General features: G+C 46.6%; 1 protein-coding gene across 4 annotated transcripts; it reads right to left on the bottom strand.

The window, feature by feature from the left end:
* Nucleotides 1-110: 110 nt before the first annotated feature.
* fbxo10 (F-box protein 10) lies at nt 111-26,332 on the bottom strand. Of its 4 annotated transcripts, XM_088624258.1 has the most exons (12): nt 25,833-26,330; nt 21,398-21,988; nt 18,881-19,621; nt 14,196-14,345; nt 13,563-13,699; nt 12,188-12,258; nt 10,325-10,477; nt 8,558-8,833; nt 7,020-7,330; nt 5,294-5,478; nt 4,035-4,269; nt 111-4,000 (listed from the first exon to the last, which is right to left on the bottom strand). In XM_088624258.1, exons 2-11 carry the CDS (start codon nt 21,980-21,982, stop codon nt 4,083-4,085), a joined length of 2,796 nt encoding a protein of 931 aa, XP_088480384.1. In that variant the 5' UTR covers nt 21,983-21,988; nt 25,833-26,330; the 3' UTR covers nt 111-4,000; nt 4,035-4,082. The 4 variants fall into 4 exon arrangements, 2 of the variants coding, with proteins under 2 accessions (XP_088480384.1, XP_088480374.1); XM_088624248.1 differs by having other exon boundaries at nt 111-4,269; XR_015935286.1 differs by lacking the exons at nt 111-4,000; nt 4,035-4,269 and having other exon boundaries at nt 5,349-5,478; nt 6,859-7,330; nt 25,833-26,332.
* Nucleotides 26,333-27,993: the final 1,661 nt, after the last annotated feature.

Below are 27,993 nucleotides of genomic sequence, written 5' to 3'. Positions count from 1 at the left end.
GGTAATTTCTGGGAAAGAATGGCTTTTGTAGCTGTAGAGATCAATGCAATGCTGTCTTAGGCATTGTGTAGTAAAAGTGAGGAAATCAATTTGAAAAAAATCACTCGGAAGACATTTAAGACCTTTTTTAACACAAAATATTGCACAAATGCATAGAACAAAAATGTACAAGGCAGTAACAAAATTCATACGGCAACTTTTTCAGTATGAAAGCTTTTTTGAAAAATTTAACATCCAAGTGCAAGTGTGATTTTTCTGTCAGTTTCATATGAACAGAGAAATACTGTCAGACATGCAGGATATAAGTGGTTTTCATTAAAAGTGGTGATAGAGGGCTGTATATGAAACCTTTAAAGGCACTCTGTTTACAGCAGAGAGACGGAGTGCCTGCTTTGTACGTAGCCTGATAGGGTTTGCAGTTCAGCAAGAATCTGTTCCTCTCTGCTGCATGTCCATGTTATCTTTGGTAGTTTCTTGTCAGGCTTAACACCTTTAGGGCCACCCCACACTTCTCTGGTCACAGGGGTATAATCTGTGCTGTTTGTTGTAATGAACAATGTCCTCATTTATAAAATAAATTAAATTAAGCTTCAGGAATGAGTGACACATGCATCCAGACCGTTGTTCTATCAATTTGTGGTGTAGAAATGTGCTTAGAGTTCAGTCTTAAAGATTAACCTTGATTCTACTGAAAATGACCTACGTGACACATTTGCAAAATGTTCTGTCCCTCTGGGGAAGTATTTAGAAATGTGCAAACTTACAAGTGGCAAGAGCTACAGTCAAGTGTATCACTTTTTATGACAGGTACTGCAAATAAAACAGCAGCATTACCACCTTAAACTCAGGTTTACTAGTTGACCTCAAGGACCTCAATTTGCTGCTGTAAATTTTGTTGATGGACCAGCAGGCAGCACCCTTCCCTCTGAACTAGAATTTCCAAACAAATGCCCCTATGTGGTGACAGATTGACATTACTTTAGGAGTTGGCATCCTTTCGATGAGACATTAAACACAAGCTCCAGAATATTTGGTCATTAAACATCCCCATGGTACAGTTCCTAAGAGGTGAGGTGTGAAGCTCCATGTACTAATGAATTTCCTCTTTGGGAATACACAAATCGGTCCACCCTAATTTCCACCCTTAATTCATTTCCTAAGGAATTTTCTCACTTCCCTAACAACTGCTGTGCAATGGGGCTGCTGTCATCAAGTGCGCATAGTATTTTAGTGACAGGTGAAGTACGTCCCCTCCTATATGTAAAGTGCTTTTGGATCTTTGATGGGAAAAAAATATATATAAATTGCAAACAGTTATAAAATTATGTTTCCATTACTCTAGTGTCTGTTAACAAGTATACTACAAGATCCTCTGACATGAGTGTACTATAAATAGGAGTCCTGCCGCCCTGGAGAGGCTGTTAGAATGATTTAATACACCATTGTACAAACACCTTCCCTTTTATTTTCACAAACCTGCTGTAAGGTTAAAACACACTAAATGTTATCTAAATATGCAACGCACTCTGGTTGTGCTGCATTGAAAGACTCAGACTCCACGTATCCTCGGGAAACTCACAGTTCCCTTTAAAGATTGTCATTTCATTGAAGAAAAAAAAAACATGATCCAAAAAATCCTGTTTCTGTGAACTTCAGTCCACATGTCTCCAGACAAGATAAAAATCTTCCTTGTGTGGCAGTAGAAGCTTGCTAGCAGTATGTGTAACGAGATTTCTGTGAAGGCTCTTAAAATAGCTGAAAAGTCCAATGTTGCTGCAGGAGTCTCCAGGTTGGAAGAATGTTCTTGGGTCCAAAGAAAAGGGTTTTTTCTTTCACTGCCTACTTTTACAAGAATGTGAAGAGACTCTTGAACCGAAACCAAATCTTTAAAATACATTTGATTCATTTCTGTGTATTAAACAGGAAGCCACGCACAGCCACGCAGTGTGTAACACCAGTTTGTATCTCACTACAAGCTTTTTAAAAATGTCTTTTGTTTCTTAGAATGTTTTTTTTTAAGCAGTAAGATTTATGTCCTGGCAACATAAGCATTGTGATTCCTTTTGCCTTCCTCTTGTTATCTTGACCTGTGAAAAAAAAACTAGGCAAAATCTCCCAGCCCCCTTCTCCACACTCTGTACAAGAGTTTCTGTACAAGAGAAAAAACAACTTCTGGAACAACAGAGCCAGCTCTGTGTGCACAGCTGTGTTTTACGGGCTTGGTACCAAATGCTAAATAAATCAATCTTCCTGTGAAATTCAAACTGAAAACTTTTTTTTTCCCCCTAACATGGGAGTTTTTTCTTGTATCCTATTTTTTTTGGGGGGTTCCTTGAGAAAGAATGTTAATATTGACTGGAACAAGTTCCAAAATTAAATATTTTCTTCCTGGCACTTGTTAACACTGTCACCTCTTGCTGTTATTTCCGTTTTATTAATAGTTTGTATTTTTAAAATGTCTTTGTCTTCAACAGCAATGGTATACACCTCTTGGGTATGTCATCATTGCATATGATAATTTGCTCGCAACTGACTTCATCCAGTTAGGTAAAGGTTGATTATACTGCTTAACAATATACCGTCAAAACTTTTTTTTTGCTGAAGAAACCTGAATTGTTGTGTCAGTTATTACTAAAGCCTTGATGGAACTAGGTGTTATAGCTGCCTCCTAACATAATTTGATGGAAAATGTGTTTTTCTTACACTGTGTGAAATCTATGGATTCATTTGTTACTCGTATACTGTTAAGTTCTAGAATAGAGCATGAAAGGAGTCAGAAAGGTCTCTTATCTTCATTCAGCAAATACGGACCTTTAAAGTCAGTAATTTGCTGTAACAGATCTGGCGAAATTGCAAACCTTGTCGTGAAAATGAACGAGCCTGGTGCTGAGAGGAGGGACTACACAGGTACTCGTGTGTCACAGGAGAACACAATTCAGCTCCACGGACCTGGGCAGACTGCAGTGCACAAACCCAGTGGGGTCTTCGTATGTCATCCATTTATGTGCGCTAAAAGCTCTACGCAAGTGCCGGACTTGGGGAAACTTAAATTTGTAACCATTTTTATAGCTTGGTATTGTACTGGAGCAAACCGAGTTGAGCTGCTCAAGGGTACAAACTCTCAAACATCCAGCTCCAGAGCACTTCCGGCCACCTGACTTGTGTAATTCTTCCAATTTTTCCTTATGTGTGAAGAACATCAACCCGTCTGAGTTTTCACTTCTTTGCAAAATTATAGACTGGAATTTGTAGCTTTATGATGCGCTCTACTTTGAAAGCCTGGGATGTTTAAACAACAGACGAGGTGGCTCCTGTATGGGCTCTACACAAACCACAAGTTGAGCCCTATAGCTTGGAGCTGGCTGTAATTAGCAAAAGACACTACTTGGGCTCCGCGAGCAAAGCCTGTCGCACCCTGCACACCTGGTGGAAGTTGTCTCCATTGACCTGTTGGTGCCTTGGAGCTGATGGTGAAAGACATGGAACTACCTCTGTTCAGCACTGCCTCCGGCGCTGAATAATCCTTTAACCTCGGGCTTGTTGAAAACAAATATGAACCCTGTATTTGAAAACCAGGGCCATCGGGAACGTTTGAATAAAAAGTGACCAATTCCATGTGTCCTACTTCGGGGAGTTTATTTGGACTGGGTTAAAGCAAGCTTGTTTTCTTGATCCCACTTACCAGGTTTTCAGAAAACTGCGTTGCCTGTCTGGGATCGGCCAGTCGACCGGGGTGCTAGTCACTGCATGGGGACCCCCATGTGAAGTTACTGGAGGGTGGCGGGAGTCCCAGTCAGTGAGCCCAGACTCCGCCACGGAGAAGCCAGCCAGCCGGGTCAAGGAATGTACACTGGGAGGCCGAGGGCCCGCAGGGTGCTGGGACTCGGGGGGACACAGGCACTTTGTGTTTTCATCCATGGAACGCAAGAGTCAGCCATCTTCCTCTCTGAAGCACGCAGAAGGGAGCCTGAGGGCTGAGAAGAACCCTTTTCCTCTCCCACTTGGCAAGCCGAGGGCGGTCGGCTCGCGCCGACCTCTCCCTAAATCCGCGGTCTCCCGGCGGCGGGTCGGCCCGGCCCGACTCACAGGATGGAGCAGAAGATGCTCCCGGAGCTGTGGCAGCCGCTCTCCACGCGGGCCGTGATCCGGGTTGTCATGGAGATCCCCCTCGGGGCGGGCTGCGCGGCGGGGGCGCCGCTCGGCTGGCCCTCGACGCGCGGGCGCGCGGGGGGGTTCTCCAGCGCCCACGCTGCCTCCCGCCTGCCGGGACTGAGAAGAGAGGCGGGACAAAGCGTTTACCGAGGAGCCCCGGGGGCACCTCCTCTCCCTCAACGTCGAGAGGAAAATCTCCTTTCTTCTCCAGTGCGGAACTTTTCATTTACAGCTCTTAAATGTCCTTTGGCTTCGGTTGCCAACTCCAGTCCTGGGGGGGCCCTGTGTCTGCTGGGTTTCATTCGATATGAGCGCTCAATCACCAGTTTTAATTGATGCCTTTAATGAAGCTGCTTGCTTGTTTAGAGTTACGTCTTTCTGTCCTGGGTTTCATAAAAACTCTACTGCAACGGCAGTGCTCTGACTGCCCCAGTACTCAGGCCTCTGACGGGCCTCTCCTTGACTTGTTTCCTCTTAATTCAGGCTCAGATTTACGATGAACAGACACAGGTGGGAATGACAGTACACCCCATTCTGCATTTACAATATAATCTTTCAGTGAAAGAAAACCAAATTAACATTTGCCTGGTCCAGTAGCCCCCCCTCCCCCAGGAGCTGGGTTTGGAAACACGGTCCAGTGAGACTCCCTTCAAAACGAAACGCCGCTATGCGTTCGATTCAATTTCTTGTGCCTCTTGCGCACTTTGTCTGCATCTTGAAATGCAGTTTGAAATGAGGTAGAGATGTCTGCTCTCCACCCTCAAAGCCCTTGGAGCACCTTGTGACTCCTCCTTCTCCATCGAGATGCAGTGGTCAGAGGCACAGATCAATGAAGTTTCTCGCCCGACGTCAGGACAGCGACTCAAGTCCCTGTGCACCAGCAGCACATACTGGGCGACCAATATTGGTTTGGTGCACGAACAGAGAAGGCAAGGAGTGATAGCCTCTGACATGCCTGAAGCTAGGATTATCTTTATCAGTAATGAGCTCAGCAAGGGCCAATATCATATATTACAAATCGGGACTGGTAGCTATCTTGGATAGACCCCTTCCCAGCTCCTCCGACTGGCGGTCACAGACAGCTGTTGCCAGCTGGAGCAGAAGGGACAATAGGAGACCAACACCAACGGGAGCTACTTGCCTCTTCCCGTTGAAAGCCAGCAGCTCGTTGTTCAGCACGATGCAGTCCTCGGCCGCGGCGGTCTTGTGGATCAGCGACTTCCCCGCCTTGCCCTGGAAAATGAGGTTGTCCTGCACCAGCCCCTTCACCTCATCCAGCACCGCCACCCCAAAGCCGTGCAGCGACTGAATCCGGTTTCTCACCACCTGCAAGAGTGCTCAACAGTTCACACTGGATCAAGCGTACCGCAAAGGAGAGCTCAGGTCAGGTATGTGCAGCACAGTGGGGGGGTGTGGAAGCTGGAGATTGGGCTGGAAATCTGAGCTACTAAACCTTACAGTGAGCCTTGTGTACTAAAACCATATACTTTATGTACTTTCCATATTGCTGCTGTTTGAATGCAGCTGAAGATTCCAGTTGTTACTCTTCTAATGTAGACTGCTGCTACTGTATTCTGTACTAATCTCATGCATATTGCTATGAAATGTAAATGTATGCTTCCTGCCGGTACTTGGATTTTCACTGTTACTTTCCACTATGTTGTTGGCACACATGCTGTTGTCAACAATTTGTGCTGTCGTTTATGTGAGGAAACACGCAAGTAAGCATTTCTTTGTAATCGGGTACATATAACAAACTTGAAACCTTAAACCTCTTACATTGTGTGATTAGGGGGGTGAATATTGCTTCAGCAACTGCAGCTACAGTCACAAAAAGAGTTGCCTAGGTTTTTAACTGAAGCCCAGACCACAGGGTTCAGAAACCTCCTCAGACTGACTGGTATTCAGTCCAGGCCATGTCTGCAGTAACTCAGTGTGGCTGCTGGTGACTATCTCATTTTACTGTCCCCTAGAGCAGCACTGTGTCATCTGGTCTTCCAGCCAAGCTCGCAGTCACCCAGGCTCTGATCTCTTTAAGAGAATTCCTTGTTTAATTAGACCATTTCACCTGTTTATGCACTCAGCCTAATTGAAAAATTCTTTGCTGTAGGTGATGCTGCGAAGGAATTAAACCGATTAATAATATCTAGTTACAGGTGAGCATGACACTGTATCAGACTCTCCCACTAATTCTTGGTCTTACCATTTACAGTACATTCCACACACCTGGATGAGAGCTGGTATAAAACACAAAAATCGTTTCAGGGTTTGAACCAATCCTATTTGCGTTCTTCAGAACTAAAACAAAGGTCTTCACAATACTCCAGATAAAGTAGTGTAATTGATTAAGAGCTCAGAGAAGCCAAAAGAAAGAGGTCAGAGTCAAGACAAACAGCAGCATATCAAAGACTATCTCACCTTGCCTGACATTAACACAACAAATAACACAGAAAACAAAACTATGCACCTTTCCACCACAAAATCCAACAAGTCACAGTGGCCCAGATCTATGAGGGAGAGTCTGTTTTCTGCACACAAAGGTTAGTACAGTAGAGAGGTAAAAACATTGGTTAAACAACAGATAAAAATACAGTTCTGGGGTAGAACAGGGCAAAAACTATAAAAAAAAACAGTTCCGAATTAATTAAATTAAAGTTTCTCCAAGGAACTCATTTCTCTCAAGGAACTCTGTTTTACCTGTAATACCTTTCTTGTCTGTCCTGATTGGTTGTTCTTTTCTGCGGCAACGTCAGAGCACACTATACAGGCTCCCGCTCACTAATATGAGGCCCATGTGATCCCCCAGCTCAGTAAAAACCAGTATCCCAGCTGCAAGTCCCCTCCACTTCTCAGAAGAACAATATTACCCTCATGTCGGCAGACTCCAGCAGTCTGAGAGCGCAGCCGTGGTTACCGATGATGTCATTCTCCAAGATCACCCCTTCTCCCCTGGAGCTGATGCCATGGCACCTGTTGTCGTAGACACCGTTGCCGCGGAGCTCCACCCGGCAGCCGGCCTCCACGGACACGCCCCCAGCCGTATTGGCCGTGATGCTGTTGTTGACCATGCGGGAGAGCTGGCTGCTCTGGAACACAGAGATGCCGTGGCCCTGGTTGCTGTGGATGGCGTTGCCCACGATGTTCAGTGCTTCGCTGTTCTTCACATAAAGCCCAGCAGCTGCAGGCCAGGAAGAAGAAAGGCTGTTATGTGGACTTTCTGGTACTTTATTCAGACTTTGCACTATCAATAATTTGGCCAATACTGGTTGAAACTGGCTCAATCTACGTTTTTTGCTGCTTATCCGTCTTCTGAAATGATCCAAACTCTACCTTTCTAATACAGGAGAAGAATACCAGCTGCAAGCGAACAACAGTGCAGTACTGGAATGGCCAACTCTTTTTTTTTTAATGCGAGTACAGTTAACCAGGGTGATCATAGTAATTAACGTCCAGCACGAAGCGTTTGTCATTATGATTACAATATTCTGTTGATGATCAATTCTTCAAAAAATGCTCATTTTCTACCAGATTATAAGTGACAGCTGCCCCCTTTGAGCCTGATCCTGTCAGATCTCAGAAGCTAAGCAGCACTGGGGCTGGTCCATACTGGGATGGGAAGCCTCTATGGAACACGAAGTAAGTGATGCTGGTCGACCAGTAGGTGGCGCTCTTCCCTCTGGTGTAGAATGTACAAACTGGAGGCCCAGTATGGCGACAGGGAACACTGTGCTGTAGGAGGCACTGTCATTTGGATCAGGTGTTAAACCAAGGTCCTGCCTACCTGACCTTTAAAGATTCCACGACACTGGGTTGTAAGGAATAAGCTTGATATTCCTAGTGTCCGGATTTGTTTATGCTTTGACGTCTGCAGTCAGGCCTCCCCAATTTTCCCCATTTCTCTCACTGGAGGAGGGATTTCTCACTCCCCTACTGGATCTGCTGTGAAATTGGGCTGCAGGGTGTTAGGGCTTGTGTTTCACCCAGATTGGTGCTGCCCTATCGGAGTACCCCTCCTATATATGCAGGGCTTCAGCCCCCTTCTGGATGAAAACTGCTATACTGATGTGTATAATAATTACTATTCTAAGCAATCACTGTATTTGCAATGTCTTCTCTTATCAATTCATCAGCACTGATGACTCGCACACATCCAGCTCAGAGGGTAGTTCCAGCTCATAATTTGTGCTTCATGGAAGCCAAAGAGATTTGGGCTAACCTAGAATATTTGACAGTGGAAGGAACACAATGTCCGACCGTTAAAGAGTTGACAGCAATAACATGGTGCGAGTCGAGAGGAATATGGTGGATAAGGAAGACAGGGAGTACTCAACGGTGAAGAGCCGGTGAGTTCTGGGGACAGCAATGTCGGACAGGACAAGGACAAGGCCTCTCGGAAGAGACTTGCCTCCGTTGTGGCTGATGCTGTTAGACTCGATGAGCGCCGCGCTGATGGGCCGGCGGGAGGAGAAACGCTCGTCTTCGCTGTCCAGGTCGCCCTCCCAGGCGATCAGCTCTCCCTCCTCGTTGAAGTTCTCGTTGCTGGCCTGGCTGGGCGGGTAGTTGTTGACATCGTCCTTGTGGCAGAAGACGGCCATGCCGTAGGTGCTGTTGTGGCTGATGTGGTTCCCAGTGATGTGGGGCAGACTGGAGGACATGATCCACACTCCACAGCCCTTGTTACCTGGGAGACCGGCGGGGGAGAGCAGGAGAGGGGGAAGGATGAGACAAGTTGCTGTTGTGGGTTTAAGCCTCAGTTCTGTTCTGCACTGTCGGGACATCCCACTGTGAAAGACACTGAGCTCACTAACAGCGGCAAGTGAGGAACCGACTCAGAAATTCAACAAAATTAATCCTTCATTTCAGGTATACGCCTGAGACTTCATTAGCTAGAGTCATGATCCCAACACACCATTGGCCACTGCTGAAATTCTCTTCTTAGGAAAAGTGTTATGCTAATTTTACAGATCATTTGTTCCACAAGGCTAGGTCTTCCTGATGCCTACACTGCTCAGGAAGTTCAAGGTAAATTTAAACAAATGTAGAACAATAACTCAAGTAAAGAAATAAACGAGCCTTGTTAGACTTACATCTAAGATATTCTGGATATCTTTTCACAAGTAACAAGTTCTAAACTTACCGTTCCTTTCTACAAATTGTATATAAACAGCACAATCATAACCATCACATGCTTGCGTATATTTGTATAAAGATATTCGACACAAACACCAGACGCCACACCACACCAGTCACCATACCAGACACCTCTAGTGACACCACCGAGAGCTTCTAGCACTGCGGACGTCATTGCCCTGAGCTGTTGCTGCTTACGAAGTCACCGATATTCTGCATCATTTTAGATTTTCCAAGAAGCAGCCGGAACATATAAATAACCTCATTACCAGAGAAGAGCAGCCGGTTGGCGAGATGGGACTTTCTGCCGTGGGCTGGCGAGCCCTGGGCTCAACACAAACACAGTTTCCAGCCCTGTCAGCTCAGACAACAGGTGCTTTACCCTCCCCCTGCACCTGTCTGGCACTCTGGGAGAGATCGAGTCCTCAGACGCATTACTGCTAAGTGCTGCACTTGATGTCAGTGTTCAGAGAACGCTTCAGGACTTTCTCGAGTGGGCTGGAGGGTAGCTTTACACGACTGAATTCGATGACTCCTAAGTGTTTTAGAATTATATTAAACCACACTATAGCCCTGAGGTGGGTAACATACCCTTTCAATGCAAGCTAGCGCTATTCTGCTGAATTCTGCACTTTCTACAAAAGTCAACCAATCTCGCCTGTGCGTCTCTTCTCAGAGAGAGGAGACTGCTGCCTTGCAAACATGGTCCGCAGACCCCCTGTGGTGCAGTATACCCCATCCAAATATCTCGGAAAACCCAAGACTCGCAGAGTGAATATTCAAATCACATGGATTTTTCCAGCTGTACGTGCAAAGGAGGTACATTGTCGTCATTTTAAGAAGTGACACCTGAAAAACAGCTTGGATTGGATTTTAGCAAACCACCAAAGCACAATTTTGCTTGGAGATCACAGAACGGTCCACATACCCACACGGCCCGCGGCGGCCATGTTGAACCGCTACCCATGAACACCGGCCTCTTTCGGCCATGCTTCAGCCCACACAGCAGCAGACGCCCCAGAAGGGAACCCCCCCGACTCACGGCAGATGGTGTTGCCCTCGATCAGCCCCCGGCTTCTCTCTCCAATCACCACGCCGTCAGAGTAGCCGTGGCAGATCAGGTTGTTGCGCAGCACCGGGTCGCTGCCCCGTCGGATATCAGCCCCTCCCCACTGGTTCTCCCGGATCACGTTCTCTGCAATGGGACGAGCGACAGAAAACATCAGGGGGTGCTGCACCTCTCAGCCAGCCACCTCCTGTCAGTGTCAAGCGCATGTAATTTAGGCCAGCACCCTTCTTCAACCCTTGCCACAACTATGATATAATTATTTGTGTTTAAATCCTGATATAACAGTCCATTACATTTATAGGACATCATTTGTATCATACTCTGCGGACTTGTTCTTCAAGTGGAAATCAAAACACAGAAACTGAACCTTTTCTTTAAATTTGCCGAACCAAAAAAGGTGTTTTTATTGACCACAGTGCGACATGCATGCAATAAAATGGCACCACTGCAATGTGTGTAGAAGAGCTCTCAGTTTGGGATCTGATGAAATGCCCCCCCCCCGTCTGCACCAGGTAACTTTCTGTTGCCTGTAGGGCGAGAATATTCCTTGGCACTGCAGAGACCTACTCTCACTTCACAGAGCTGCGTAGAGACAGACTATCGGTGCGGAGAGCTGAGGCCTGTCTATCGGTACTGAGAGCTGAGGCCTGTCTATCGGTGCGGATAGCTGAGGCCTGTCTATCGGTGCGGAGAGCTGAGGCCTGTCTATCGGTGCGGAGAGCTGAGGCCTGTCTATCGGTGCGGAGAGCTGAGGCCTGTCTATCGGTACTGAGAGCTGAGGACCGTCTATCGGTGCGGAGAGCTGAGGCCTGTCTATCGGTGCGGAGAGCTGAGGCCTGTCTATCGGTGCGGAGAGCTGAGGCCTGTCTATCGGTACTGAGAGCTGAGGACCGTCTATCGGTGCGGAGAGCTGAGGCCTGTCTATCGGTACGGAGAGCTGAGGCCTGTCTATCGGTACGGAGAGCTGAGGCCTGTCTATCGGTACGGAGAGCTGAGGGCTGTCTATCGGTGCGGAGAGCTGAGGCCTGTCTATCGGTACTGAGAGCTGAGGCCTGTCTATCGGTGCGGAGAGCTGAGGCCTGTCTATCGGTACTGAGAGCTGAGGCCTGTCTATCGGTGCGGAGAGCTGAGGCCTGTCTATCGGTACTGAGAGCTGAGCCCTGTCTATCGGTACGGAGAACTGAGGCCTGTCTATCGGTGTGGAGAGCTGAGGCCTGTCTATCGGTGTGGAGAGCTGAGGCCTGTCTATCGGTACTGAGAGCTGAGGCCTGTCTATCGGTGTGGAGAGCTGAGGACCGTCTATCGGTACTGAGAGCTGAGCCCTGTCTATCGGTACGGAGAACTGAGGCCTGTCTATCGGTACGGAGAACTGAGGCCTGTCTATCGGTGTGGAGAGCTGAGGCCTGTCTATCGGTACTGAGAGCTGAGGCCTGTCTATCGGTGTGGAGAGCTGAGGACCGTCTATCGGTACGGAGAGCTGAGGACCGTCTATCCGTGCGGAGAGCTGAGGCCCGTCTATCGGTGCGGAGAGCCGAGGCCTGTCTATCGGTGCGGAGAGCCGAGGCCTGTCTATCGGTACGGAGAGCTGCGGCCTGTCTATCGGTACGGAGAGCTGCGGCCTGTCTATCGGTGCGGAGAGCTGAGGCCTGTCTATCGGTACTGATAGCTGAGGCCTGTCTATCGGTACGGAGAGCTGAGGCCTGTCTATCGGTGCGGAGAGCTGAGGCCTGTCTATCGGTGCGGAGAGCTGAGGCCTGTCTATCGGTGCGGAGAGCTGAGGCCTGTCTATCGGTGCGGAGAGCTGAGGACAGACAATTCCTGCTGAGAGCTTCGTACCTACTATTAGGCCTCTGCCACTCTCGTTCACTGCGATCCCCGCTGCCAGGCCTTGGTAAATATGGTTTCCACTGGAACACAAACAATGAGGGATCAGTAGCCGGTCTTCTCAGAAGGCATCGCAGGAAACAGGTCTAGTTTTTCTCTTTTTCAAACTGTAGAGGAGTGATTCACAGTTATGCATTTCCAAGCTTGCCAACGGCCTCAAATTCACACACTGGAAAACTATTTTGAAAATGGAGTAATATCATCATTCAGCTCAAAATTTCAAAACTTGTAGTTTCCAAAAAGAAAAATCTTTTTAAGAGTTTGAAACCCTGAAAGAAAGGGCGGTGAATCACATTTGTAGATATATTTTTTGTTTTGAATAGTGATTATGCTTCTCCTTCTTTTAAGTGCGGCCGTTTCAGAATAGATGCAGGCTTTCATGGAAAGAGTTTTGAAAGAAGAGCGTGAATTTAAGTCCTCTTTGTATGCATAGCAGTTTCTTTTGAGCTGTTAGCTGCTGGGATTTGATTACAAGTAAAGCAATCAGAGAGCAAGTACTGACTGCACAGTAACATGTCTCACCCAGACCATTTCCACCAGCACAAAAAGAGATGACGTTCACTGATATTGTGAAAGCAGGAATTCGATGCAGAATTGCCAAACTCCCACATTTTAGGAAAATTTGTTTGAAAATAATCTCTACCACCATTAAAAAAAAAAAATTAAAACGGACTTTCTCCTCATTTTGGAAAGTTACATTTAAAAAGCTCTGAAAACCCACAAAGAGACATGGTAATAAGATGATAAGGAGTCTGGAACAATCTACCCAGACATGAATTTAAAGCAGATACCATGGCTTTGCTCAAGAGCAGAACAACTGGATCAGCTACTGTCTGCCAGATGGACTGAAATATCCTTCTTGTCTGTAGCCTTTCTTATGTTCCCTGACCTGTATCTGCCAGGTTGTTAACATCTCTTCACACTGTGGACTCCACAGAAACACTTTCGGTTTAGTTGAAACGTTCTAGTTCAAGAGTGAAAAGTAGACTAACACGGCTCTCACGCAGACTCACAGGGGTGAGCAGGGGACAACGGGCAGGAGAAATGAACAGAGCCCCCACCCCCCCAAAGCAGTGTTCAGGCCGGTCAGTGATGCCCGGTGTCATCGCCCAGAAAGAAAGAGATGTCGCAGTTTAGGCCCGTGCTGCTTCAAGTGCAAAGACGTTTACAGGCACGCATCCCACAAAGGATTATACACTGAAGCCAGACCTTTTGAAACTTTCTCAACTGCTGCTCTTTTACCTTTCACGCGGACAAACGAGGGCCTCTCCCCAAACGGCTGCCGTTCCCACATCAAAGACTTGCCTCACTCGGGTTAACCACTCACCTCACCACTGGGTTGCCATTGTACAGTATATAAATGCCGGCCTCCTTATTCCCGTAGATGCGGTTGCTGCGAATGCAGCCCTTCCCGTTGCCGAGGACGACGATGCCCGAGCGCAGGCCGCTGTGTATCCTGTTACACTGCACAGAGACGGACACAGATGGGGGGGGGGGGAGAGAGATGTGACCGGTACGGCCCAGCCTGCGCATGCTGCAAGTTCAATTACATTGTTTGATTCCCCGAGAAAGCTTTCATCGTGCGCGTACACATTTCCTTTGGTTTTGGCGTTGCCTAGCACCTAATAGTTCACGACAAAGCACCAATAAGCGGCAAAGCAACTCAGAACACTGTGATTGAGCACCAGAGCGCTCTCCGCTTGAACTGCGTGTGTGCTTGGAGTCACAGAAGGCTCGACTGTTTCGCCCTGGAACCTTACCGAACCTCCACGCCCTGTTTGGACACCCGTTTTTGCAGTAAAGAAGATAAACCGCTCCGGTTCATCTTGAATTCCCTACGCAATGAGGATGAGAACGCTAATGACTCCACAGACCGAACTCCCGGCTGGGGGGCTTCTACCTCAGGCCCCGTCTAACACAATTCTCTTCCTCGCACGAACGGGTCAGCGCGGAGTCGTACCAGGATGAGCGGGTTGGCGCCCTTGCGGATGTCGATCCCGGCCTCGGCGTTGGAGTGGATGTTGTTGTCCGCGATGAGGCCCTGGGCGGACAGGCGGAGCAACACGCCCGAGGTCTTGCAGCGCGACACCTCGTTCTTCAGCATAACGATCTGGGGACACGGAGGCAGGAGGAGAGAAAGTGATGGAAAAGTGGGCCGGTGTTTTTTTTTTAAGCCTCCCTTTCTACGAACTGGGACTTTTCCGTTCTTTGCGAAGTCCCTAGTTGTGGACCCCCCCCCCGGTGTTTTATCCACTACGAACCCTCACAACAGCGTGGGACAGATGAAGACGTGGTCGGTTCCACATTGAGCCTCCAGGGCAAAAGGCCTAAAGGTTTGGACAAAGAGCTCATGCAAATCTTATGGTAAAAAAGACAAGCCTAGTTAAAGACAACCAGATACACACTGTAGGCAACACCATTTTAACAGTGCTTAGGGCTCAGGTTTTAAAACCCTGGAGCAAGATATTTCCCTCCAATTCCTCCAGTAAATGCCCGGTAAATGAGAATCCACTTTCAGTTGACTTACCTGGTAAAATAAAGGAATAAAAAACACAAAGGTATGTGACAGTCAGACTGTCAGAATCCTGCAGACTAAATGGGAACCCTTTTCAAATTAGGGCAAAGTCAGCTAACAAAGTCCAGGTGCAAACTCGCTATGCCTGGTTTAGCTGCTCCAGAGACCCTCCACTGTGACAAGGAAACCAAAAAAACTTCACACGTTCTGTCACAATTCTCGTGAAGTTGGAAGTGTAATGGAAAAAGGTCAAAGAAAGTAAACTGCATAAAGGGATTTGTATGACAGGAAACGGAAAGAAGTACATAAAGATTTAGGCTGTGGATAACAAGGCGGAACATAAGATGCTTGGAGAGCTTGAGACTTTATTGCAAGAGTGAAAAAAGTAAAATCACAATGGGTTGGACCCAGATCATAAAGAACAGATCGATGCTGGGTCAAGGTCATTTTGCACCAGATTCTGTGAGACAAGAGAGAAGAGCAACAGGGAAGGCCACACAGAAGATGGGAACGTAACATTTTGAGTTTTGCGGAATTGATACGGAATAGAAGCAGCAAAAATAGGGAATTAAGGTGAATCATTGAGGCGTGAAAAGCTTTGAACTTGGCAACTCGATTCACTGTGCACTCGTTTTAATATTCACTGTATTCTTTTTAACATTCTTTATACACACAGGCGTCAAGCAAGGATGAACAACCTTATTCAATACATTTAATATTAATTATAACAAAACCCACAACTGTTTGCAAATACCAATCTTCCAAACAGCTTCCCTTGTCTATCCTACAACCTGCCTCCTAAATCTCAGTCCTTCTATTCAAAAATAAAAAAGAGCACAAAAAAAAAGCCTGTTTCTTTCTTCCTTCATGATTATATTGAGTGTTGAGGACACAGCAGGGAGTGTGAAACAGACGCTGTGTTGACAGCAGCAGCTCTGTGCTGGTATTATTCACTTCAGATTAGAAGTCAGTGCACAGGAGCCACTTTCTGCATTCACAATTTTTTTACATGAAAAACAGTGTATATATTAATCAAGAAACAAAGAAGTAATAACACGATGTGATCCTTCAGACAGTATTTACAAACAGTAACACTGACTGTGGCTCTGTACACAGTGCCCCTGACCTCCAGGTGCAGGAAGGATATAGTTTCTCCTGAGTCACTGGCAGAGTATTTGCCGGGAAGAGATCAGCTCCCATGCCAATTCCTTTCTGGGGGATGACTCCATAAGTATGCCTAAACTGCCTAATTATTTTGTGAATAAAGCCCAGCCGGCATTTTATTTACTTAAGATTGAATTTGCATTTATTATAACTAGAATGGGGCTGCATGGTGGTGCAGTGTTTAGCACAGCACAGAGCACAGAGGCCTTGGGTTAATAATAATAATACCTTATATAGGTATTATATAGCACTTTTCTGGACACTCCATTCAAAGCGCTTTACAGGTAATGGGGACTCCCCTCCACCACCACCAATGTGCAGCCCCACCTGGATGATGTGATGGCAGCCATAGTGCGTCAGTCTGCTCATCACACTCCAGCTATCAGTGGGGAGGAGAGCAGAGTAATGTAGCCAATTCATAGATGGGGATTTTTTGAGCTTCAGTGGGCTGCAAGCTGTGAGTTGCAGGGTGATATGGCTGCTGGCTGGGTTCACTTCCAGACCTGGGGTGCGGTCTGTGCGGAGTTTGTATGCTCTCCCCAAGTTCATGTGGCTCTGGTTTCCCCCTCTGGTTTAGCCCAATGAGATACTGGCATTCTTTGAAAACTGGCCCTGGTGTGAGTGTGTGCGTGTTTGTGTCGATGTGTGGGGTGTCCCGTCCAAGGTGTGCGCCCACTGCTTCCCAGGATAGACTCTGGCTTCCCCACGACTTAGAGAATCGATGGATAATGACGAAGATTTCATCAAACACTTTGATTTTAAAAGCGTTTCTTCTGACAGCAAATCCAGCCTTTCAGTAGACCAGATAGGCTGACTAATCCATTTTCTTACATCCTGTTTTCAAACACTGTCCTGCACTTCACATGAACTGACACATGTAACTGGGTCAGCCAGCACCACAACAAGCAGCTGATGTTTAACAGAAGGCAGAAAATGATTCCCACGACTGCGTCATCTGTCCCAGGCAGTCCGGGAAGAATACATCATTTATCTGTAGATGGACCGATAACCTTGGAAGTGAGAGTTCTGAGAAAATTGGTATCTTACTCTAAATTAAGGATGCTCATTTTATCCTGGGGACTACAAAAGAAGCCTATTAATTTACTATTACAGAGAACCTGTTCTCTTTTCTGAATACGGCATTAATCTACAGTATTTACAATCCTTTTACACACAGATTACTGTACATAGATCCTACCTATAAAGATTTTACAGTGATTTTTAAATGGATTGAAATTGATTCCTCATAATTGAGAGCTCAAGTCACTGGAAAGATTTAGTTTGATTAAGGCGTAAATTGTTCTGTGAAGAAGATAACACAGCCCCCAACTATGGATCAAAGAACAATTACCAACGAGGAGGGCTTGTGGCCCATCTAACTTCTCCTCCACATAATCTTTAAGGAATTCAGTATTTGGTTTTAAACATTTTAGGCATTTTTTAATGTATTTACATGTTAAAGGTCCTGCTGACATTTAATTGTAAAACAAATTAAAGAAAGCTCAGAACCTTACTATCTCTGCAACAAAAACTTTCAGAAACCGTCACCTACTCTCGATCATTTTGAGGAACTTCCCTGCTTTCAAATCACAACATCGGTATTCTGACAGACCACCAGCAATTTAAGCAAAAAAACAGTAAGCATCCGATTTGTCTTTAATTCTAAGACTATAACATCAACATCCATGTGCTGTGTTATGTACTGTATATCACAGCACACGCTGTGTGTGTGGACAATGTTTTTACACTGAGCAATTTTGTTAAAGTCTTTTCTAACAAAAGCAAGGTATTGCAGGTTAAAAATGTTTATATCCACAGTTGTACCAACAGTAATTTAATAACCAAACATTGTCTAATTATAATTAGTTTAATTTATGCTAATGTTATAAGTAAGAGTAAGTGGTATGTTAGAAATGCAGCTACCCTGCTCTGCAAATCAACTCTATAACACATGTACTGTACAGTACTTTACGATTAACACACGCGTAAATATAAAAATACAGTAAATGAGAGACAATGGCATGTGGAGCACAGGATGAGTGTGCTCAGCATTGATGCTGAAAGTACGCCAACTCACACACAGCTTCTGGTCAAGCGTTGAACAATTGAGATGAAAAAGCCACAATTAAAATCCCTTTCCGCTGGCCAGAGGCTAGCTGAGTTTGTGAGACCTGTGGCAGAAGGGTAGTTTGAGAGGGCTGATATTTTAATCCTACTGCTCAGAGGAGGGGGGATTGTGAAGGGATTCTTCCACTCTATTTTTTATTTTCTTTTACAGAATTAAAAGACTGAAGCAACTTAAATTTATGGGCTAAAATTCTAGAACCTCTTGGGATGTGGGCGAGTTCAGCTTAAATATAGCTGACTTGGGCATATTGTACAGTCTGTATTTATTCAGACTTTTCATGTTTTCTTCCCGGAGTTTCCTGTCCCTACTTGCTGACTTACTAAAACTATAGTGTAGAAACACCTTTGCCCTAAAAACTGGAAAAAAAAACACTGGAAGCTAAAGGGATGATGCTATAATAGTGCAGAATACATACTGCACGGTAAGAATTACATTTTTACAAACTCCCCCTCAACTGTCTTGTATCAGCTGTTGAATTCATGAATCCCAGCTCTATGGACTGTACTGATTTTATTCCTAAAAACTAAAATATTGTAACTTTCTAGACCAAAATAAAACCCCATGCTTAGGCCTACATGGAAAGCATGGCTGGCCCATTGAATTTATTTTAAAACCTTCAAAATAATTTCTTATGTTTTTTTCCAAATTGGCTTTGAAGCTCAGAAAAACAGCTTTTTCCGCGCCACATACTAGGCTCCCAGAAGCCTGCTGCAAACAGCTTCACGTTTCCCAGTGCTTCCCCCACCGCGCTGGGAGCTCCTGACCCGAACAAACACCGCAGACACAGCGGGAGGGGGAGGGGGACAGGAAGGAGACCGTGAGTGGCGACGTCACTTACCTTGGCACTCTGGATGCAGCGCACCGCGTAGGCGAGGTCGCGGAACACGTTGCCCTCCAGCCGGGCCTGCGCCTGGGCGCAAACGAACAGGCCCCCCTTCCCGTCGCGGAACAGGCACTTGCGGACGAGGCAGCCCTGCAGGCTGGCGGCCAGCGCCTGGGCCTCTTTGTCCCTCTGCAGCTCCTGCTGCAGGGTGCGCAGCTCCAGGCCGGAGGAGGCGGGGACGCTGGGGTCCCCCGGAGCCTGCTCCAGCAGGTGGCTCAGCCCATGGGGGCCGTAGGACAGTCTGTAGCCGACGGGCTCGTCCTCCTCGTTGTCGCTGGCGGTGCTCAGTTCGCTCTCGCTGCAGTCCAAGGCCTCCGACAGGACCGTAGCCCCGATCTCTCCTCCCCCCTGCCCCGTCCCCCCCTCCTTACAGAGCTCCAGTGTCACGACAGGAGGTGGGTTACTGACGTCTGGGCTCCACTCCTGCAGGCTGGCCATGGATTTCGACTTAGCCAGGGCCGTCAGGTGCTTGCAGGCCCAGTTCCGGTCGGAGGCCGGCGACCCCTCTACGGTGACCGAGGCATTGTCGCTGCCCGAGAACTCGCAGCTCTCCAGCAGGCTGAGAGCCACGCCGTGCAGGTGCACGCTGGACTGACTGAAGGAACAGAACCGGATCTGGCACGTCCCGGGCCCCTGGACCTGCAGCTGCCCGTTCTCCAGGTTACAGTTGTCAAACTGCACGTGGCCCGAGGACGTCTGTCAAGAGGCAGGGGAAGACAGAACAGTTACCTGGACAGTCCGGGTCGGCAAACAAAAACGTCCTGGCACATCAGTCAGGAGCGCTCCAAGACTGAAGGAAAGCAGCGAACTTCTAAACTGGAGACTGTGCTTTACTCCAGTGCTACAGTCGGGTCAAACAGCTTATATGCAATATGGGCTTATTCACTTCCAGTTCGTTTGCCTGCCAATTAAATGTGCTCAATTGTTTCCTTCCATTTTCTTTCCCTATTTTATTTGTCCACTGATCTGCCTCGCCATGTTTTTTCTTTAGCTATTCGGAGTCCGTGTCCATTAGTTATATCCACATATTGATAAAACACGCTACAGCGATATTTCCTTTTGTATGTTCCTCTCTAAGGATGCTCAAATTGGAATGTACAGCTTGTTTTGTGTGATTTCTGTGACTTTTCCTCTAAGCCGAATTGTACCCCGCTGATAATTGACCACTTGTTCTTATGAACTTTCAGCTAGTCAGTGATGACCTTTATACTTACAAGCACTTTAACAGATGCTTGGCATTTAGATGTTTTCTCACTGTAAAGTTAAGGGTTTCTTGCCATAAGTGTTTTGCACTGTCAGTTTTTGTCTGTTTAACTCCCCTCATTCTCTTCTTACAGAGGAATGTACAGTAGTTCTGCTCATTATAGCATCTGCTGCTCTCAAGGGGATCGTTTTACCAACTTCAAAACAGAAGGTGGTAGTTTTCAGGTCCAGTCTGCACCTGGTCTCTTACCCAGACACAATCATCTCCACCTCCAACAACTGATTCCTGGATCCCCACAAACATTTACTATCCATGAAACTGTCATGCCAATCAGAACCACTGATTGACTCGCACAATTCTCCTTCCATAATCAAAATAATTATTAAAAATACATTACACAGAACAATAACACAACATAATATGGGCCCAGAGACAGAAGATACCGCTGGGTTGCAAACAGAGCTGGATTTTTTGGACCATAAAATACTATTACATTTAATACTGTAAGTGTAAGGCACTGCAGCGGGTTTGTCAAAACTGCCCAACACATCATCGGCCATACCTTACCATCCATCCAGGAAATCTACAACACCAGTCTTAAAAAAGCCACCAAAATTATGTCTGACCCCACTCACCCCAGTCATAACTTGTTTGTCCCTCTACCATCTGGTAGAAGGTTCCAAGCGCTGCAGTCGGACAACAACGAGAGTCCAAAATAGCTTCTTCCCCAGGGCCGCCAAGCTGGTGACGCCCCCACTCCCTCCCATCATACTCTGATCTCCCCTCACTTCTTCCTGTACCCACAATGACTGTACTCCTACACCACTACACACACGACAACTGAACGCAAGCCGAAATCGTACTTAAAACTGTACTGGTTGTACTATTTATTAATCACCGTATTATTTTTGCACTATTCGCCGTACTACTTTTGCACTGTTTTGTCCTGTCTCTGTTGGCGTATTTGCACAGTTTTTGACAATTTTGCACTGGCACCATACTGTTGTTCACACTGATATTGTTACTGTACAGTATTTCTGTCTATTGTCTTGTCTGCTGTTCTATTTCTATGCTGCGCCTGAGAGACTCACGAGAAACACTCTTCACTATACTATGCGCCCGTGTAAGTATAATGACAAATAAAGTTGAGTTGAGTTGAACTGTAATGAGCAACCGCCCTTGCTAGAAACGCATGTGTTGTGTTCAGAAAGCTGTAAGACTTTATAGGCTGTAAGCAGTCCAGCTGCATGAGCGTGGCAGTGCCCTACCTTGTACAAAACAGGCGAGAACCAAGCGGGCATGAAGACCAGGTTGCAGAGGCGGGCAGTGGGGCACTGCTGATCGAAACTGACCAGCAGGGCCACCTCCCCCAGCTTCCCCTTGCCCACGATCTCCACGGGCAGCTTCAGCACCAGCTCGCTCTGCTCCTCGTACACCCCGGGGTGCAGCAGCACCCTGTCGTAAGCCCCCGCCGCCCCCAGGGCGCCCCGCAGGCTCTGGTGCTCGTGCCCCGCCCCCACGTGGTGCACCTTCCTGTCCTTGCGGCGGCGGAAGAGGTAGAGGCAGTGGGAGGACTCCAGCTCCTCGCCGCTCTGGCTCCAGGTGCGGGAGGCCAGGGAGTGCTGCCGCAAGGCCTCCCTCCAGGACCGCGGCTCCAGGTGGGGCCGGTTGGGCCAGTTGGGGTGCTTGCACTCCGCGCAGCCCAGGCACAGCTGCCGCCAGCGCGTGTTGTCCAGGCTGAGGATCAGCTCCCTCCAGGCCCGGCACACCAGGCTGCAGCGGCCCAGGTCCGCCAGGGGCAGGTAGGCCAGGATCAGGCGCCACAGCTCCAGGGGCAGACTGCCAGCCTCCATCCTCACCTGCGGGACGACTGACACTTCAGCGCAGGGCGAGGGGGGGGGGGTTGGGGGGGGCAGTAGAGAGCTGTCTGTAATTAGGTTCAAGTAGGGAGCTGAGTCAGTATGCGGAGGCTGCAAAAGGAACAAGTAATGGCGTATTCCATGCTGAAAAGAGAGGAAAAGACACACCACGTTTCGGATGTCTTTCCCAGCTATCCCAGCTATCCACACTGTGAAACAGGAAGGAGTCTGGGAGACCGTTAGAGGGAACATGACACGGCTGTGAGGATCAAAGATCTCTCCAAGCCCATAGTTTCCCATTTCACCTCTAATGGCCATGATCACACTGATCTCTCCGTCTCCCCCAAGGGGGGTTTCGGAATCCTATTGCAGAAAAACATCGGAAACCAAAATTATCCTGAAGCTAGGATCACACCTTCCCCCTTCTCTCTATGACAGACTCGTTTCCTTCTAATCCTCTCTATTCATGTGCGGGTTTTGACTTCACACCTCTCTTCACCTCTCTCGACTCCACACCACCTGAGGGCCCACTCTGTTTCCCTCCTGCTCCTGCCTCCTCTCCACTCCCGGCTTTTGTTCTCCCATGTTTTATCAACTGCCGATTTTCCTCTGTCTCTCTCACACCTGAAGGAGGCTCCACTGCCGAAACGTTGCACTTCTTTTCTTCTCTTTTCGGCCTGGAAAAAACCTTTACTTGTTCCTTTGTCTGTAATTATTCCCTGCAGGTTGGCCTCCTGAGACCTCAAGATAACGGGAGATTGGATTTGTGGCGCAGTGCTTGACTCCAATTAGCCTAACCCATCAGACACAAAACAAAATGACCGCAGAAAAGGGGAAATCAATTTACAGCACAAGTGTTTTGCTGGCACATACTGTATGGAAACATACTCTTAGTGGACAGCTTTCCAATTTGTACCTCCACTTCTCTTTCATTCTGTTTTGGGGATCTGAGAGAGGTGAACATATTGTATTACTTTACAGTTCTTAGTATTCTGGAGAGAAATAGCAGGACAATTAGACTACGATTTCCTACAAAGAATTTTCAGTCTTCATTTTGCTAAACACATTGGAGCATTAAATGGATAGAATTAAAAATATACTTTTAAATACAGGGCACATTCTTTACAGGAATAGAAAAAACATGAGGCCAATGACTTTAATTACTCATTCATCTGCATATTCAGTAACTCTTGTAAGTTTACCTATATTACACAAAACACTTTTACAATAAACTGACTAAAGAACTAGATGAAATGCTCCATTTCATGGCAAACCAAGATGACTAATCTTTTTTTTCTCCACAAATTGCACTTCCTATTAAATTACAAGCAGATAAACTTTTTGTTACACATTGAACTAACATTAGAAACCTGTACATGCTAAGAGGTGACACTAGAGAATCCAACAAATATGAGCTTTTCACATGTGGGTGGTTTTCATCAATGCTATGAAACTGCTTTAATGGTCTATTCCATGCACAACAAACAAACAAGACTACAAGATCCATAATGCTCTGCTCAGGAAACAGGAAGAAATGGCAGGGCAAGTGCAATGACTGCCACTAGGCAATAACACCTTATGGAAGTTAGTGTAGTGATTTCAATACTGAATAGAGAAAGAATTGTATACCGCACAGCATGAGTGTACATGTATTTCACTGTGTACTAACAAATTGCACTGGGTGGTGGAGAAACAGTTCCAGTATGCATGCTCTAAAAAGCACCTTGTTCAAACCGTGAAGCAAATAAAATAAAATGTCACATGGACCTCAGAGAATAAAAATGAACCCAAGGGCATTGCTTTAAGAAAAGAACTTTAGAACCATAAATCATCTTTATTTTTATGTCTCCATGCCTTACTTTGAACTCCTGTGACCAGCTTGGCCATTGCTCTGAAGCAAGCAGTTGGGGCAGTCCAACACTTCACCCTAATCACACAGGGCCAGCAGCGGTACTGGTGCTGACCAGCTCTCTCCAGCACCCTGTCAACTCGTCGGTGCCCGTCGTCGTGTCGATTTATTCATCACGGTGACTCGCCAAACTGCGCACCAACGTCTCCGCAACGCCTGTCACAATCAGCTCGTGACATAACCCCGTCTCAGGCCAGCGATTTCTGTGCGCATCTTTACAGCTGTTGCCACTTGCGCACGGCACACACTACAATGAAAAACTTCCCCTACTGTGCATGCTCTTATTTGAACTGTGTAATGTAGGAAACGACTCAACAGATGAGCCCCAAAAATGTTCCTCGTGCAAACACATTGTAGAAAATACCAGCTACACAACACGAAACACTAAAATTTCCCGGGGTGTAATTTCTACAGTAGCTATGAAATACAGCACAACAGTCATTTTTCATTGGACCTTGGAATTGACAGCTATCCATTCCCCTCTTCCACTTGTAGTTCAACATCCTGAACAGAGGGCAGGAATTGTAAGGGAAATATGAAGACGACAGCCTGAATAAGATGAATTGTATTTAAAAATGAAAAACAGCATCCACCGCTTTTCACAAAGGGTTGTGGGAATTCTGGAACACATGACCCCACTATGGTGCTGTAGCTGACACTGCCCCTGGCAAGACCTCTGCTCAACCAGCTACTAGCACCCAAACAGTCTACATTAGGCAGACTGAATGGCTTTTCCCTCTTGGGAAACCTCTCTTGCGACCCCAATTCCAACACTGTTTATTATCAGCACCCTCTGCAGACAACAGACTTCAAGTCTTCTCCTGCCATCATTCTACACTCCTTCATGATCAGGGATCGTTTAAATATTTCATCAAGCACTGCCCGATCTACATAAAATGTAAACTGCACAAACCGAGTAAATAAACCAATTGAATGGGTTTATTGTAGATGCTCCTCTCCCTCTCCAACTCCTAAGAGTGACAACAAATAAAGGTGAACAGCTGACAGAGTCCATATAGAATTTAACATTCACTAAAGCAGGTATATTATTTACTGGGCTTAACAGTCTCAGACATCTTTCATGCACAATGAGAGATATGAAAAGCATGTTCCTCTTTGTAACAAAGTTCATCCACGTTGGTGCTGTCTCTTAGTCCTAAATCTAAACTAAATCTAGGACTTCTCATAACTTCTGTAAAGAACAGGCCCTTATTTTTTTTTTTGGTTGATTGCAGCTATATTCTCTCCAAGCAAATGTCCTTTCTAAATAAGACCCACCTTTAAGAAAATATACATGATATCGTCAAGTAGAGAGGGGAAAGCTGAGTGACTGAAGTTACTCTGGTTGTCATCAAGAGCCAATCACACGATTGAACTGACCGTGCAATTTCTTTAAGATAAAACCACAGCAAAAGTAACTCTCATTAAAAACGCCAAAGTGTGCGGTGTTCGGATGTCTTGGTATCTTGTGGAAAGAGCAACACGGTCTCTTAGTCCACTTGCTCCAGCCTAAGGACTTTGCACAAGAAATGTCTGAATACAACGCCGTATAAACTCTTTAAAGAGTTTTTTTAAACGAAGACATCAAGCTCCTTGTTGCACGCCACGCAACAAAAGTACATACCTTAATCTTAATGCTAGATACTACAAGTACTATACTGCACAGTGCAATTCGATTTAAACTGAAAATAAAAATCTGACAGATCTGGAAACATAAATCCTGTTTTAAAAATAAAAAACATTGTATTGCATACGTTGTTACAAGTCCCAGCGCATTAGAAACACAGTTCTAAATTAACCGTATTAAAAAATAAACATCTGTCCTGACGATGAAGCGATCAAACGTTCTGAAACGTTTTTCTAGGAATCGAGATGGCTGGGGATCTGACTAGGGGACTCGTTCAACAACACACACTGAATTATATAACCCCTTACCTCCCCAGTTTCAGCTCAACGCGGCCGACACATAGTTGCTTAAAAAATGTTTTCGGACCCTCCCCGACCAACTGCTTGCATAAACAGATTTGAAGACACCCGGGGAGGCTGAAATCCTTTCTTCGTCCTCCGTTCTCAAGCTCTGGAAAGCGGGGAGACGAGGAGGTGGATGGCAATAAAAAAAAATGTGTGCTGATCTCCCTTCTGTAGTGTTACGGCCCCCAGAGACCGAAACAGGAATTTGCTGGCGGTGCCGCTAAACTGTTACCGTCTGGCCGCCTGGATCAATGCATAAACTCCGACATTGTGCAGCGGCTGGTGTTTGTTGTTACAGTATCTCGGCAGACGCCGTAGTTCCCGCAGCTGTGCATCTGCGAAAAGTGATACGAGGCTGCAGCTCTTCTTGCGCTAGCAGTGAGCCGAGACTGCAGCAGCACAACGCAGGAGGATGCGTGGGGCTGGGTTTAGCACAGCCTACGTCAATCTCTCCTGCTTTAACTGCCCTCGCAGCCTCCTGGCAACAGGGACGAGGCAGCAGACAGGATAGGGCAGTGAGCTCCGGCTCCACCAGTCGGAGAGAACATCCCCGACTGTCCTGCTGGAGTCCGCAGACCAAAAAAAATAAGGACTCGGCTTTTGTTGATGTCATTTCTAATCATTTTAACAAGCAATTGACGCCATCCGCCTGCAGACTGTAAGACATGCGTCAAGATTTGTATTTTTACATGTATGAACAATACTCAAATGATCTTTTCTAGGATAACAGTGAGACATAAAACCAAGCCCTGCAATTGGAGCTGCGCGGCAGAACTACTCAATGCGTGCTGTGCACTTTTACTCTGGAAATGTGGGAAGTTACTACAAGCCTCGGCATTGCAGAGTGAATCGGAGGAGCGTCTTTATCTCAACAGTCAGCCTGGTCAGTACCTGAATGGAAGACCTCCTGGGAAAAACTAAGGTTGCTGCTGGAAGAGGTGTTAGTGGGGCCAGCAGGGGGCGCTCACCCTGCGGTCCATGTGGGTCCTAATGCCCCAGTATTACTGTAAACAGGCGCCGTCCTTCGGTTGAGACGTAAAACCGAGGTCCTGACTCTCTGTGGTCATTAAAAAAATCCCAGGGCGTTTCTCGAAAAGAGTAGGGGTGTTAACCCCGGCGTCCTGGCTAAATTTACCATCGGCCCTTACCATTCATGGCCTCCTTATAATCCCCATCTATGAATTGGCTTCATTACTCTGCTCTCCTCCCCACTGATAGTTGATGAGTCTGGCGCACTATGGCTGCTGTCGCATCATCCAGGTGGATGCTGCACATTGGTGGTGGTGGAGAGGAGACCCCATTACCTGTAAAGCGCTTTGAGTGGAGTGTCCAGAAAAACGCGATATAAGTGTAAGCAGTTATTATTAAATCATAATAATTATTATTATAATTCTGGAGTTCTTAACCTGAGGGTCGCGCAATAGGCAACGCACAGAATTAACCAAAGGTTAACGCACACACTAGGGCGGTAAACGGGACACGTACGCATTTTCAGGATGGTTACACATCAAAGGACAATAAAAGAGGTTCACAATTACCAGTATATACACCAGCAAATAGTTAAGACTATTTTCATTAGCAGGGTGACTTAGTGGTCACTCTGCGAGCCCATAGACCATCTCCCGGCTACAACTCCCAGCCTGCTCGGCTCTACATTAATTTCTTTTTTTTTTCTTTTGCGCAAGATAGTCGTGATAAGCCTAGCAATGGAGCGTTTTTTAATAGGTGGCACTGGAAGAATGAAAGCTTAAGATAATGTGGAGAAACACACGAATGTGGAGAAACAGCAGAAAACTCCGAACAGGAAAAAAAAAACGAAGAAAACGAGAAAATACGACGAAAGGTACCTAAAGGACGGATTTACACAGACAAGTGATGGAGAGGTTGCACGACTGCTATGTGTGGTTTGTGGAAAGGAAAGTCTCAAGCCCCTCCAAATTGCTATGCCACTTGCAGACCAGACACTCGACCTTGCAGTCTAAACATGTTGAGTTTTTTTTTGAACGAAAGCTACAGGAGCTAAGAGGCCAACAATCTAACCTCCAAAAGCCATCACTGTGAACCACAAGGCACTTCAGGCGTCTTTCGTCATAGCTAACTGGATTGCCAAAACTGGGAAGCCACA

The sequence above is a fragment of the Lepisosteus platostomus genome, chromosome 1, assembly GCF_059453375.1.
Source record: "Lepisosteus platostomus isolate fLepPlt1 chromosome 1, fLepPlt1.hap1, whole genome shotgun sequence".
Lineage (NCBI taxonomy): Eukaryota > Metazoa > Chordata > Actinopteri > Semionotiformes > Lepisosteidae > Lepisosteus > Lepisosteus platostomus.
The sequence above is the reverse complement of the archived record's forward strand: the minus strand, read 5'-3'. Positions and strand labels throughout refer to the sequence as shown.